At 37.0% G+C, this 13,833-nt stretch overlaps 2 protein-coding genes across 5 annotated transcripts; one reads left to right on the forward strand and one right to left on the reverse strand.

The window, feature by feature from the left end:
- Positions 1-619: 619 nt before the first annotated feature.
- Positions 620-10,112, forward strand: LOC121251889 (nijmegen breakage syndrome 1 protein). 4 transcript variants are annotated; one of them, XM_041151288.1, is made up of 14 exons: positions 620-773; positions 1,394-1,447; positions 1,919-2,156; positions 2,372-2,457; positions 3,413-3,543; positions 6,339-6,385; positions 6,492-6,600; positions 6,951-7,037; positions 7,594-7,765; positions 8,173-8,534; positions 8,856-8,917; positions 9,021-9,123; positions 9,201-9,259; positions 9,823-10,112. In XM_041151288.1, the coding sequence occupies exons 1-13, from the start codon at positions 737-739 to the stop codon at positions 9,252-9,254; spliced, it is 1,542 nt and encodes a 513-aa protein (XP_041007222.1). In that variant the 5' UTR covers positions 620-736; the 3' UTR covers positions 9,255-9,259; positions 9,823-10,112. The 4 variants fall into 4 exon arrangements, with proteins under 4 accessions (XP_041007222.1, XP_041007223.1, XP_041007221.1 ...); XM_041151289.1 differs by having other exon boundaries at positions 9,829-10,112; XM_041151287.1 differs by having other exon boundaries at positions 9,201-10,112.
- Positions 10,113-11,176: 1,064 nt separating this feature from the next.
- LOC121251890 (NDR1/HIN1-like protein 6) lies at positions 11,177-12,267 on the reverse strand. Its single transcript, XM_041151292.1, has 2 exons — positions 11,308-12,267; positions 11,177-11,197 (listed from the first exon to the last, which is right to left on the reverse strand). The coding sequence occupies exon 1, from the start codon at positions 12,090-12,092 to the stop codon at positions 11,328-11,330; it is 765 nt and encodes a 254-aa protein (XP_041007226.1). The 5' UTR covers positions 12,093-12,267; the 3' UTR covers positions 11,177-11,197; positions 11,308-11,327.
- Between the last annotated feature and the right edge of the window lie 1,566 nt (positions 12,268-13,833).

The following is a 13,833-nucleotide window of genomic DNA, read 5'->3' on the forward strand; positions in this document are numbered from 1 at the left end:
ATGAAAAACCCCGAATGAACGAACATCCAAGCTCTTAATAATTAATAGATATATAATTGTCTCTATTTCATGGGATATTTTAGTGCAAAATATGAGATATTTTGATCAAATCTACAGCGCAAGGAGCGCATGAACTTTTAATTAGTCAAGGATTATTTATTTATTCAACAAAATTAACTTTTATTCTATCTATAGAGAGAAGTGCTTTCATATTTGCTTGACTAATCTTTGTGTAAGAGTCGCGCACTCATTTTAAAAAAAAGTAGAGTCTATCATTAAAAAAATTAATCTTTTTATAAAAAATTATACATGCAATCATTTTTACGTACTCTTTATGCATTTCATTAATATGATTGGCTACAACACTGTTTTTAATATAAAATAATTATTTTAATCAATCACATCAATAAAATACATAAAAATTATATAAAAATATCTGTATATAACATAATTCAATTATTTTTCTTAATATTAACAATGTGTTAGGTGGATCAATAATTGTTTTTTAAAAAGACATTTACTTTTTCTAAAGGAGGATAACGAATTATGGATTATATGCAAAAACCGGTGGGAACATAGAGCGGGCCGGACTCAGTAAATTAAACTGCAAGCCCAACGGAGCCGTATAAGCTGTCTTGTTGAGTTCGTGCAGGAAAGACGTACGTTGGCTTTCCAAGCTCTCTTGCTTGCGGTGATTCAATTCCACTAGCGGTGGAAGAAGCAGTTTCAACGAAGTATGGTTTGGGGCCTTTTGCCCGTCGATCCTCTCTCAGGTAAGTTTCGTTTTGCATCTGTGTAGAAACAGCGTTTATTTACTTGTTTCTGGATGACCTTTTAGAAACATGCTTTGGGTTTATGTCAGCGACAGGAAACACGTGGGCTGGCGGAGGAAAGGGTGGTATTCTTTTTTTAAAGGCAATGGCTGTAAAGAAGAGTGTGTATTTTGTGATTAGAAAGAGGATACTTTCTGTCACTAGACGTGAGACTGGAGGGATGACAGATAAGATTAGAACGAGTGTTTTATACACCTTTTGTGGATTGGTTTTCTCTTGATGCCATTATCAGTACTGATGGGGTACTTCTGATGTGGGATAAAAATTGTTCTGGCGAAAGTAGATTTTGCCGTGGCTACTTTTTCTGCGTCAGGCTTGTTTAAAATGTGGAGGCACTGACTTATGGAGACTGACTCAATTCATGGTTTTCTATAATCTACATATTTGGCATTATTGGGTTTTAGATAACATTGAGTACAAAACTTTGCATTGTTATCACTTATTTCACTGCTTTATACACTTTGATGGATTTTATGTCTTCTATATATAGTACTTACGTTGTTCTATTGTCTAGGATCTGGTTTATATTGATGTCTAACTTAGTCTGATTTGTATGACAGGGGAAGATAAGTACTATATCTTTTCTTCAGGAACGTACAAAGTAGGTCGCAAAGGTATTCTAGAACTTGGACCCGTAATAGATTTCCATATATCCGAAATTTGTATATATTTCAATAAAGATAATATACCTTGGCGAAACTGTAATGTTAAGGTCTGTTAACTACAAAAGCGTTCTTAAATTGTATGCCTGATGCCCAGATGTCTAAATACCACTCAAAAGCATGCTGTCTCATAAATTGATCTATGTCTGCCATATTTTTCATCGACCATAGCCATTGTCAACATTTTCTTGGCAGTGACCAAGCTATTCCCAGTCAAGGTAATTGAAAAAAAAAAAAAAAATTAGTTTTAACATCCGAATCATACTATCCAAAATTATGTTTTCCTTGTATGTATTAGTTTTAATTGTTTCCTACATTATAACTGTCATTTGTTTTTTCTAGATTATGGTTATCTTTCCAAGTCTCGTTCTCTATTTTAACATCCGACTCATACTATCCAAAATCATGTCTTCCTTGTTGCAGGTTGTGAAGTAATTATTACCAAAGACAAAGGAGTATCTCGGATCCATGCAGAAATAGTTGTTGATGCCATGACTTCCAGTATTTTGTCCAAAGTCCGGATTAGAGATTGCTCCAAGTATGGAACAATTATTGACAAGAATCTTGGGCAAACGGAAAAAGTTCATGAGCTCCCAAACAAGGAAGCAACTTTAGGAGATGGGGACCTTGTGCGTTTTGGAACTGGTAATGCAAACTACAGGTAAGTTAATTCTTCCTAGTTAGCTACTGCAATTGTACATTTTGTGGAATCTTTTCACTTATTGAAATCTTCGAGAACTGCATGATCATGTCTATCTCTATGTTACTTATGTAATGTCTGTCTGGAGAAAAATATCTAGATTATAACTTGATGCTATGTAGTGCACCGGTGTGGCCTACTCTGTAGTCATTCCTCTGTAATTTTACTCTAAGCAGGTTTTCTTTCGTCCCACTCATATTTTTTGTGTGCTCGGAGTCCTTCCTTTCGAATCAACCCCTTCAAGACAAAATTTCATCAATTGGTAAGTGAAGCACTTCTTAGCTGACAAGGGATATGAGCTTGCTTTAATGTTGTAAAGTATCTCATGGCAATTTGATCTAAAATGTCTAAGTATATTTACTTATAAAAAAAAAAATCTAAGTATATTTTGTTTGAATATGTTATTCCTTATATGATATCATGACTTTTATTGGCATTACTTGTATAAAAAAAATCATGACTTCTATTCACATTGCAAGAAAGGGAGAAAAAAAGAGTAGAAATGAAATGCTTTCTCGTTTATAGGTTTACTTTTGGCCATCAACAAATTGAGAAAGATAGGGTACAGTTTCACCTTCCCTTCGTTAGAGCAGCTATCACCTCTGTCTTATATGGTTCGGGTGTAGAGGGAATACGAGGCAGTAACTATGATGTCACTACATGATCAAATGCCTTTCTCCATGTGCTATGAATACTGTTGGTGGGGCGACCTGAATGTAATGCCTCAGTTATCCTGCATGTCAATTACTTGAATAATTGTTCACTGCTGTTATTATCTTGGATTTATTATGAAGATTAAAAATATTTGGCCATTATTATTTGCAAGGAATTATGGGTCTTAATATGCATCCAGATTTTTTTTTTTGCGCCGCCGGGGGTTCGGGATCCAATAAGCTTTTTGCACACCTAACCATTGCGAGCAGTTATTCAAGTAATTCCCAATTTAGAAATGTGGGATAACCGGGATGTTGTACTTAACATTATTGTTCCAACATAGAACATCTCAATGACCTCTCTAAATTGAAGTTTGTCGGACCCTTTATCATCTTTTTATAATATTTTTTCCCTAATATTAATATATCTGGAAACATCATAGGTTTTTCTCAAGGCTGCATCTGACTCTTGTTGAATGATTCTATCTCCTGCTTACAAAGGGATGTCTTCTTTTGATAATATTGTATATGCGTTTTATGATTAATATCCTGCTTTCTTTACAGGAGCTCGTGTTACTCAGAGTCTGACTCAAGAATGCACTCATGTGCTTGTTGATCAACTCATGCTGGTGAATGACGATATCATTGATGCCGTTTTATCGAAGAAACCTATTGTTCTTGATAGTTGGGTTGAGGTAAACTAACATAAAACATTCTGCCTTTCTTGTCTGGGGTATAGTCATGTTGCTAACTTATATTTTGAAGTTATTTGTTTTTGTGGAGTATGCATAAAAAGTACTTCTCATTAAATGCAAACTAAATCAAGGGGTCTGTGGTGCCAAGAATTGGTGTGCTGTAGACACTAATCTATAATGCCAATTAAGTTTTGCCTCCCCCAATTTTTTTTATACCAGTTTCAAGCGCATGGGTGAATGAGTGAATATGTGTGATACACCTATAAACTCCATGATTGGACTCAAATGGGGTTCCGATTTTGGAATGGGACCCATAATTGGATTAGCAGTCATGCAATTCAAATGTGGTTTTGGGGATAGGTGGATTTCATGGATGAGGCACTGTATTTCAACTGCCCGGTTCTCAGTTCTAGTTAACGGCACACCTGCTGGTTTTTTTTATAGTTTGCGGGGATTGCGGCAGGGAGATCCTCTCTCTCCCCTTTTATTTGTGATAGTTATGGAGGCTTTAAGTAGGATGGTGCAGGCTGCTGTTGGGGGAGGATACTTATTTGGTTTTCAGGTGGGCAATGGCTCTAGTGGCTCTGTTATTATCTCGCACCTTCTTTTCGCAGATGACACTTTAGTCTTCTGCGAAGCGGATAATAGCCAGATCCAAACTTTGCGAGCACTGTTACTTTGCTTTGAAGCAGTGTCAGGGCTTAAGGTGAACCTTGGCAAGTCTGAGATGGTTCCTGTGGGAACGGTTTCTAATATCTACAGTTTAGCAAGCTTTCTGGATTGTAAGGTGTCCTCTTTCCCAATGAAATATTTGGGGCTTCCGCTGGGTGCAACTTTCAAGAATAGAGCTATATGGGACAGAGTGGTAGAGAAGGTAGAGAAAATGTTGGTTGGTTGGAAACGGGTGTATTTATCAAAAAGGGCCGCCTTATTAAGAGTACTCTCACTAACCTCCCCACATATTTTTTAATTTTGTTTCCTATGCCTGCAGGGGTGATGAACAGATTGGAAAAACTCTTTAGGGCGTTTTTATGGGGAGGCTTGGGGGAGGAAAAGAAACTACATCTAGTTAGATGGAGAACAGTTTGTGCCTCAGTTGTGAATGGGGGGTTGGGAGTGTGTAACTTGAAAACTTTTAATAGAGCTCTTTTGGGGAAATGGCTGTGGAGATATCACTTAGAGGGGGGATCATTGTGGAAGGAAATTATTGACGCTAGACATGGTGTCGCTGGGGGTGGTTGGTGCTCCAACGAAGTGAGAGGGGGCTATAGTGTGGGTTTATGGAAGTTTATAAGGAAAGGGTGGCCATGCTTTGCAAATCACATACGCTTTGTAGTTGGTGAGGGCAATCGAATAAGTTTCTGGCGGGACGTGTGGTGTGGAGATCGAGCATTGGAAAGAGCTTTTCCGAGCCTATATCGTATTGCAGTTAACAGGGAGGTTTCAGTGGCAAATGTGCGGCTACTTTCTCATGGCTCGCACCAATGGAATATTCTTTTCATTAGGAATTTTCATGATTGGGAATTACCTATTGTTTCAAATTTTTTCAGCCTACTATATTCCATGGGGACTCCTATAGCACAACGAGATAGATTGAAGTGGAGGTCTAATAACCATAAGATATGTACAGTTAAGGCGTATTATAACATCTTGACATCACAAGAGCATACTCCATTCCCTTGGAAGAAGATTTGGAGGTCCCGTGTGCCTTCTAAAATAGCTTTTTTTGTTTGGACTGCCACTCTTGGGAAGATATTGACTACGGACAACTTGAGGAAGAGAGGATGTGTAGCAATGGATTGGTGTTACATGTGTAAAAAGAATGGAGAATCTGTGGACCATCTCTTACTTCATTGTGAGGTAACAAGGGTGTTGTGGGATGAGATCTTTCAAAGGGTTGATGTTGCTTGGGTTATGCCTATGAGGGTGGTGGATTTGTTGGGTTGTTGGAGAAGTTGCAAGGCTGTCATCAAGTGGCAGCGCTATGGAAGATGATTCCGTCGTGCATCATGTGGTGCATTTGGACGGAAAGGAATGCGCGCTGCTTTGAAGACAAGGAACGCACAATGGCCGAGATGAAGAATTTTTTGTTACACACTTTAATGTGCTGGTTTTCTGCTATTGTATTGCATGGGGACAATGTTCATGATTTTTTGTCTTTAATTTATCGCTCTTAGAATGTCTTTAGGTGTTCTTCTGTATACTCCCTGTGTACATAGGCTATGCCTCTCTCTTTCATATATATAATATTGATTTCTTACTTATCAAAAATAAAATAAAATAAATTATGTATATGGGTTGCGTGGCTTTTTACTGGCATTTTTGTGTTCATATGATTATTGGCCAATAAACTCAACGCCATATTCTCCTATGTATGCACAGTACTTATATGAAATGAAGAATCTGAGTGATAAGGTGTCTTTATATAAAACTCCAGCACACTTTGCCTCAATGATCTGCTAGTAGGATGAATCCAATGGTGTTTTCAGAAGGAATTGATGTTTCCTATGTATTTGGCACTTTTCCCATTTGTTTCTTCTCTTCTCATTTAGATTATATGCGACCACTAGTTCAATTAAGTAACATAGGACAAGTGATCATAAAATATGCTTTATAATCATTATATACTTAATTGTGTACGTTCAATATTTATATCCAGAACCATGAGTAATTAATACTCATGGAATCATGTAGAGGCACTGATTTGTTATCTTTTTTTTTTTTTTGGGCACTAGTGTGCTATTCTACATGCATAATTAACTTGTGAAACATACCTGATTGTGCATTTTATCTAGTTTGTTGCAGAAAAGAAAATTTGCTCTGAAATTCCTAGCTTCAGTTTGTAAGTATTGCGTTTGATCTTGCTTCTTCCCAATCAGCTTTCTATGATGTTTCATGGAGACTAGCTCGTGTTTAGCTGATTAAAATGTGTTTTTTTTTCTTTTCAGATATGCCCCAATGCTGACAGTAGGAGGAGTATCAGTCAAAGTTGCAGACCCTAAATCTCGTGAAAACTGTTTGGAAGGATACATTTTTTTGTTGGGGTCAACTCACATGGTGATATTTGGAGTCCTTCAATCTCAGTCTTTCTCTCATGCACACACAAGCATTCCCTCATTTGTGATTCTGTTGCAAAATGAAATTCTTGATAAATATTTTAATGTATATCTTGTGGATTTTTAGTTGGATATTTGCACTTACATGTGCATGTGAGCACATGAAATAAGGGTGTGTGGTGAGTGTCTGTTATGGAAGTAAAGCATTATATCATGAGACTAAAAGCTTTGCTAGATGTAATGGATAATCCAGTTGTTTCTTACAACGAGTTGTATTCATTTTTTAGAGAATGCACAATGCTGAGAGCATTTGAAATTTCTCGGGTTTATTCCTTTTTTATTTGCACACAGTACAAGTTCAGGGATCAATTGCAATCCTTATTGGAAGTGGGTGGCGCGAAGATTGTTTCTATAAAAGGATTTTGTTTGAGTAGCCAGGTATGCAATTCATATTCTCTATGTGTATGGATTTTTGCTTTTTTTTTTTCCCGTCTGATTTAAATGTTTGTATGTGAACCCTTTCTTCCTCCAAACTATTCTTGATTCAGTTTGTCAGGTTTATAGATTAGAAAACAGCTATAATATTGATATTGTGCAAGTCTGCTTATGATATACTTGGGTCTTCCATTGGGGGCGCCTTTTAAGGCTGGTGCTATTTGGGATGGGGTTATTGAGAAAGTTGAGAAGAAGGTTGGCTGGTTGGAAGCGGCTATATTTATCTAAAAGGGATAGGGTTACTCTTATTAAGAGTACCATCTCCAATCTTCCCACTTATTTTCTTTCATTGTTTCCATTGCCCTATTTTTTTTTTTTTAATTTAGTTTTACTTATCAGAAAGAAAAATGAATGACCTGATCAAACACTAGCTAAAGAATGCAATACCCATAATCAGCTATATATCCATTCTCTTTAAGTTGGTGATTGTTTCTTACAAGATTATTATGTCCTGGGTGGCCTATGTACTAAAATGATTCAATTGAATAATTTATTGTAGGACACAGAGCATGGAGACAATGATCGTATGGTTTGTGTTGTCCCTGGAGGATCAACAGAGGAGTATGATCAATTCCAAAATCTCAGTTCATTGTTGAGAGTAAATGAGATGGATTTAGTATGTGCTGTTTTATCCGGAGGGATGGATCCATCCATATTGATATCACCACGCAGTAAGTACTTGTAACACTACGGAATAGGTGTACCTTGTGGATCACTTCTAATAAGGATGTGCACATATCATTTTGGAATTCTATACATGATTTTTCTATGTATGTAACCCGTCCACTGGGCTAGTTAATTTGCATTTAAAAAAAATAGAGAGCATATTGTCTTACATAATGACAATAATTAAGGCAAATCCAAAATGCTCTTACTTAATAGGTCCAAAAATCCTTGCCGGAAATTAGCATTATGGCCTTTTTGTTTTCACTTTTTTATATAGGTACGCAATCATTTTATTAATAAAGGCAAGGCATAGCCCAAGTACAGGGATTGATACTTGTTTTCACTTACTGTGGCCTTTTATATATTTCTTGTCATACCATAGTGATGTAGCTGAATCTCTGTCATTTTGCAGTTCTTGTTTCATCTTCCTGCTCCACAGATGAGACAGTGGTAGCAGATTCTGATGTAGAGGAGGAAACAACCACATCAATTCATGCAAATGCCACAGTCTGCGATGATGAAGCCATTAAATTTGTGAGCAAAGCTGAAACATCCATGGATCATGCTGCTGCCAAATCAGTGGATGCCCATGTTATGAGCTGCATAGATGGTAGTTATGGCATGACAGTGGAAAGAGACAAGGTTGATGAGCCCGAATGTGGGAATGCAGATATAATTTACAGCCAAGATTTAGTTGTGCAGTATATGGACTTACCTTCTCGTGCCAATACTACTGCCAACAATGGAGTTCTAAATTTCAAACACTTCAGGAAGGTAATGGCCGTGATATTTCTATTGCTACCACTGAATAGAACAATCACTTTTGGCTTGTTGGAGGAAACAACCAATTTATCCTTTCCTCTTCATTTTGTCACGTGGCATTAGAAAAATGATATTTTAACTCTTAGATTGTGGTTCGTATTCATTATGATGGGTAACACAACTGATTAAACTCAAATTTTTAGGCTGGACTTCACATTGAAATATGTGAGTGCGATGAATTGCGACAAAACTTATCAACTCATTTCTAATATTGAAACCGGTTGGGTTATGAAATGCCTAATTTTGTTATGTATTTTTGGAATGGAATTGCAGACAAATACCCAATCTGGGAATAGCTTCAACAATTTAATCCCGTTTTCGAAGTACCCGTTCAAGTAAGAACTCAATGTCACTAAACCTACTTCTAATTCTGTTTGGTTTGGACCATTCAATGGGCATAGGACAATAATTTTTTTTTTTTTTTGTTTCTTGATGTAGAGATTCTGACTACGGTAGTGAGGAAGTGGTTGAGTCCGTTATGGCTGAGAAAAAGCGAAAGCAAATGGAAGCCATTGCAGAAGACTTATTTAACAATGAGAAGGTGAGAAATGTATGGTATTCTAACAAAACTCGAATAACTGAAGGACATGCCTTAAAAGTCACTCTTTCATCATATAGGGGAGGCGGCGTGGTGTTGCTGGTTCTCTCCGTGGGCTTCTTACTCAAGTTTAGCAAAGGTAATCTTCTCTTGACTTCATATTTTCTGTTATGGCTAAAGCATAAAACATCATAGTTACAAATTGTGCTGAACTTCCATGCCTCCAAGTGATCTAATAACTTTATTGGTTAACAGTAAGACGGTTACCATTGGTAAATGGTGCTAACTGGTAAATATTCAAAGCATTGAGGTGAAAAAGTTGAAAAAGAAAAGAGAACATTGCGTTGCATATTTCACACTGAAAAATGTAACAGAGGAAAGTTTGTCAGTTGCTTCTGTTATACTTGTGTTTTCTGTTTTTGTGGGGTTTGGTAGCATGTTTCAATTGTCTATTGTCTGCCTTAGTTTTGTCAAATCTTCTGGTTCTTGTTTGGTGGCCTTTGTGTTGAATTCGGTGACTGACGTTCATTTTGTTAGGACTAATGTTTCATCTTCTCTGAAGAAACCTGAAGAACTTGACATGGCTATCTTCTTTATTTTCCTTTTTTTCTTGGCATCTGCTTTCTCTTCCATACTTCTGCTTGCCTTGTCACCATCTATGGTCAGCAATTTAATTAGTTTCTGAAAATGAATGCTCTGAAGCTACAGGACCTGGTAACGACAAACATGAGGGCAGAAGCAAGCAGGGAGACTCAGAGTCTCACATGCATATGTAGTATCGGATTTTGTTGACTATTTCCTGCCTGCACCTTCATGTTTTGTTGTCTTTTACTCTCTTCCATGGTTGATTGTAAACTATATATATATATATATATGACTAAACATACATGTCTAGCTAGCACTTCCTCCTCCAGTCTTCTAAAAGATGATTTGGAAAGAAATGGATGTTGGTCTATAATGGATGTTAGAAAGTTACGGTCTGTCTTTGTTCTCATTCGAGTCAGCTATGGATTTCACTCTGACAGATTGCAACTTCTTGTAGCACATTTAATCCTCAAGCTTATGAGCACAATGTTTCCATCAGTAAGCGACCCTCACCCTAACTTGTACTAATCGACACTGGGAAATCTGGAGTGGGCAAAGATGGGTAGCATTGGTTTGCAACGTCCTCATCTGTATGCATGCGGCTCGCAATGTGCTTATAAGAGAAAATTTTATGGACATACATACATATATATGTGTGTGTAAACTGTGCAAGTAAGGTATTTCTGGTTTCAAGTGTAACTTGAACCTGCTTGTTAGGTCTTAAATTACTTGGTTTGCTATAAAGATATGAGCGTAATAATGCGTGAAACATGGTGATATGAGCTCTGCTTGCATGATCTACAACCATGCCACGACAGCTCCTTTCCAAAGTGGCATAACACTTCTATCCAACCGTTGCCAGAATCTCAAGTTTCGCGACTGAATTAGGAATACATCTTTGTGTTTTGGCGGATGAATGGCAAAACATAATTAAATATAATTAAATACAGACACGGCCTCCATAGTCACCCTATGCATCGGTCAAAGAAACTAAAAAAGCCTTGTCGACAAATAATAAGCGTTCCCGATCCAGAACTTCAATGGTGTGACACCCACATGCATGGTTCTTACTTTCTTCTTCTTCTTGTTTGTTTTTGGTTGTTACTTTTTCTTGTTTGTGTCAAATAAAAGAAAGTTCATTTAAGAACATCAACAAAATCTGGGACATTAATTTTCTGTAATTCTCTTTATTATGCATTAGAGATTCCAGTCCTTTCTTACTCGATCGTATTATATTCATAGCAATTTGTTTGAGGGAGAGAGAGAGAGAGAGAGAGCTTGCATCTATTAACAATCTATGAATACTGAGCTCGACAAAAAATATTATAGTAAAATGATCTGATGGATAGAATACAGGACGTATAATCTCAAAAGAAAAAAAAAAAAAAAGAATTACAGGACATATATATAATATATATATATATATATATATATATATATATATATATATATATATATATATATATATATATATATATATATATATATAGAAGTGTATGAGAATATTAGAACCTACGTATATAATCATCCTCCACTTCTTTTAGGGAAAAGGGAAAAAATAAAACAAAATGAAGAATGAAAGAAGTGTGTGTGTATATATAAAATCAAATGATCAGAATGATCTAAAGCCTAAGCCTGAACTTACAGCTACTGTTCCGAATAGTAATAGCATTATTAGCAGAAAGGCTATCCACCTGCAGTCTGCACCTTACCCTGAACTTTATCTTAAACAGCTTCAACTTCCCTAGCTTTATTCTCACCGGCTGATTAACCCTAAGAGTGAGCGGAATACTTCCCGTCTCTTGCTGCTGCTGTTGGAGGGTGGTCAGCAGCCCATTCGCGTTCTGCGTCTGTCCCGTCAACGGCACGTTCAGCACCGTCGTGTTCCGGTGGCCCTGATAGAACTTTGGCAAAGCCCCTTGGCATAGCTTTCTGTCCGTATACCACACGCCTATGCTGCTCCCGCCCTCATAGTATATTCCGATCTTCTTGTTTGGGTTTCTTGCAGTGATCGTCACGTCGAACGCTGCATATAAGCTATCATCGCCGCTGAGATTGAATTGGGTAATTTGCATTTTGTCCACAGAGTACTTGGGAAGCTTTGGTTGGAACGCAAGGAATATTATTCCGACAAGAATACCGATGATGATCAGTTGGAGCAATAGGAGGCATACTGTCCAACACAGGCACTTGCACCAGCAGCTTCTCTTCTTTGGTGGTTTGGAGTGCATCACCGGGATGGTACGCTGGAATGGTGGGTACCGCTGCCCCAAGGCCGTCGGATCGCCTCCATCGGATTTGGACGTTCCCCGTGGCACCAACGGAGCTGTCGATGCATGTGGTGCTTCAACATCGTGGACAGGATGGATTTTCTGAGGATCGGCCATTGATTAATGGCTTAATTAATTCGAGAAATATTGTGTTTGAGTGATCAGAAGGAACAATCTTTGGTGATCACGAGTACTGAGATTGAACAAGAATAACTAATGAAGAATGAAATTCATGGTTCCTCTGTCTTGTATTAATAAGGGACTTTATTATAATAAACAAAGTCATTTTCAGCTATATATATATATATATATATATATATAAACGAGTTTCATTCGTAGAGTCATGGACGGCTGAAGCATCCTTCTTTTGACTTTTGGAGGTTGATCATGTGCCGCTTTCGTGGAAGTTTTCTACGTACCCGAGTACGTTGGATTCTCAGTTCTCACTTGCTTCTGAATTTGTAGGCCAAAAAGAAATAAAAAATAGGAGCAGTAGTCGACTAGAAAATAGACAGCAATTACTTTTCCTTTCTCTTTTTTTAGATGAACACAACTCATAATTAAGTCGTCATAGCATAGCCATATGATGTATTTTCAATAGAGCATTACATAGATATCTGTATATAATCAATTTGCGTGTAACGTGAGAATGGTCTTGCTTTTCAAATAATGCGACTTTATATATAGTCATGAGAACGTTGCGCCTACGGAGTTTATCAATGACTTGCTTGCAAGCAATCATACATCTTGCTTATATATGCATATAATCTACTTTCGTAAAGATGCTACTTACTTTAAGATTTAAAGGATATTGCATGTCTGTCCCTATATCAATCAGGCTCAGGATGCTCATGATCTTCATGTATATATATAGATCGACGCTTGTTAATCAGCTTTGATTGAGTGTGATGATGTAACTTATTAATTAGGAGCTAGATGATCAGTGATAGGAAAATTATATCTACAGATTTGCACTTCGTTGTTGATCTCTTCCCATGTTTTTTTATTTCATGATTATTTCCGCTATAATTTTAAATGCAGTACGTGATTTGAATGATTCATTTTGACTATAATATGCAGATTTGCATGAAACCTGTTCAGATAATCAAAACTAGGCATTTATTTTTTTCAAGCACTTGTTTGAAAAACTCAAAGGACCCAGTCAAGTACCAAAGCAAAGTAGTGTACGCTCCAAAGTCGCGAAAGTTTCATTACTTTTATATATAAATTTGATAATTACAGTACTGGGTCTAGTTCTTTAATAGTATTTCCAACTCTTTGAGTTTGAAAGAGGAACGTTGGAATATGAAAGATCAGGTGGAGGTACTGTAGGTGGAGGTGCAGTCAAGTCGTTCATCTACTCTTAACTAAACAATTAATTTTGTCCTTTGGCAAAATGGCCGTCTAGCTTTCAGCTACATCAACACGATCATCATGGGTATGGACGAGCTGGAATCATCTCAAAACAAAACAAAACAAAACTCTTGATGGAGATGCTGCTGATCATGCTCATCTCATCCACGCATGCGCATGCCACTGTGATAGAAGCTTCCGCCCCATGGATTTCATCCACGCGTTTTTTTTTTCTTTTTTGATAATATATATTTATATTTTCTGCATTGATTCTAGAAATTGTAGTACTGGGAGCGTGTGAATACCTACTATTTTTGACTTTACTGAAGCAGATGGCCTCATTGACAATGCCCGCCATTGCTATCTTATTTTTCCTTCTTTTTTAGAAAAATTCTTCTCTTCGGCTCTTACCTTGAATCTTCCAAAGGCATTCTTGTTGATTTTACCTTAAATAGTTCATAAATGAGATTAGATATTTTAGATAAAAGATAAATGTTGAAAAAAA

This window comes from Juglans microcarpa x Juglans regia, chromosome 2S, assembly GCF_004785595.1.
Source record: "Juglans microcarpa x Juglans regia isolate MS1-56 chromosome 2S, Jm3101_v1.0, whole genome shotgun sequence".
NCBI lineage: Eukaryota > Viridiplantae > Streptophyta > Magnoliopsida > Fagales > Juglandaceae > Juglans > Juglans microcarpa x Juglans regia.

Bases quoted from the DNA above. Each gene is read 5' to 3' on its own strand.
- LOC121251889 (XM_041151287.1), top strand. From the start codon at position 737: ATGGTTTGGGGCCTTTTGCCCGTCGATCCTCTCTCAG. The intron at 774-1,393 runs GTAAGTTTCGTT...TTTGTATGACAG, and splicing joins GCCCGTCGATCCTCTCTCAG to GGGAAGATAAGTACTATATC. The intron at 2,458-3,412 runs GTAAGTGAAGCA...CTTTCTTTACAG, and splicing joins AGACAAAATTTCATCAATTG to GAGCTCGTGTTACTCAGAGT.
- LOC121251890 (XM_041151292.1), bottom strand. From the start codon at position 12,092: ATGGCCGATCCTCAGAAAATCCATCCTGTCCACGATGTTGAAGCACCA.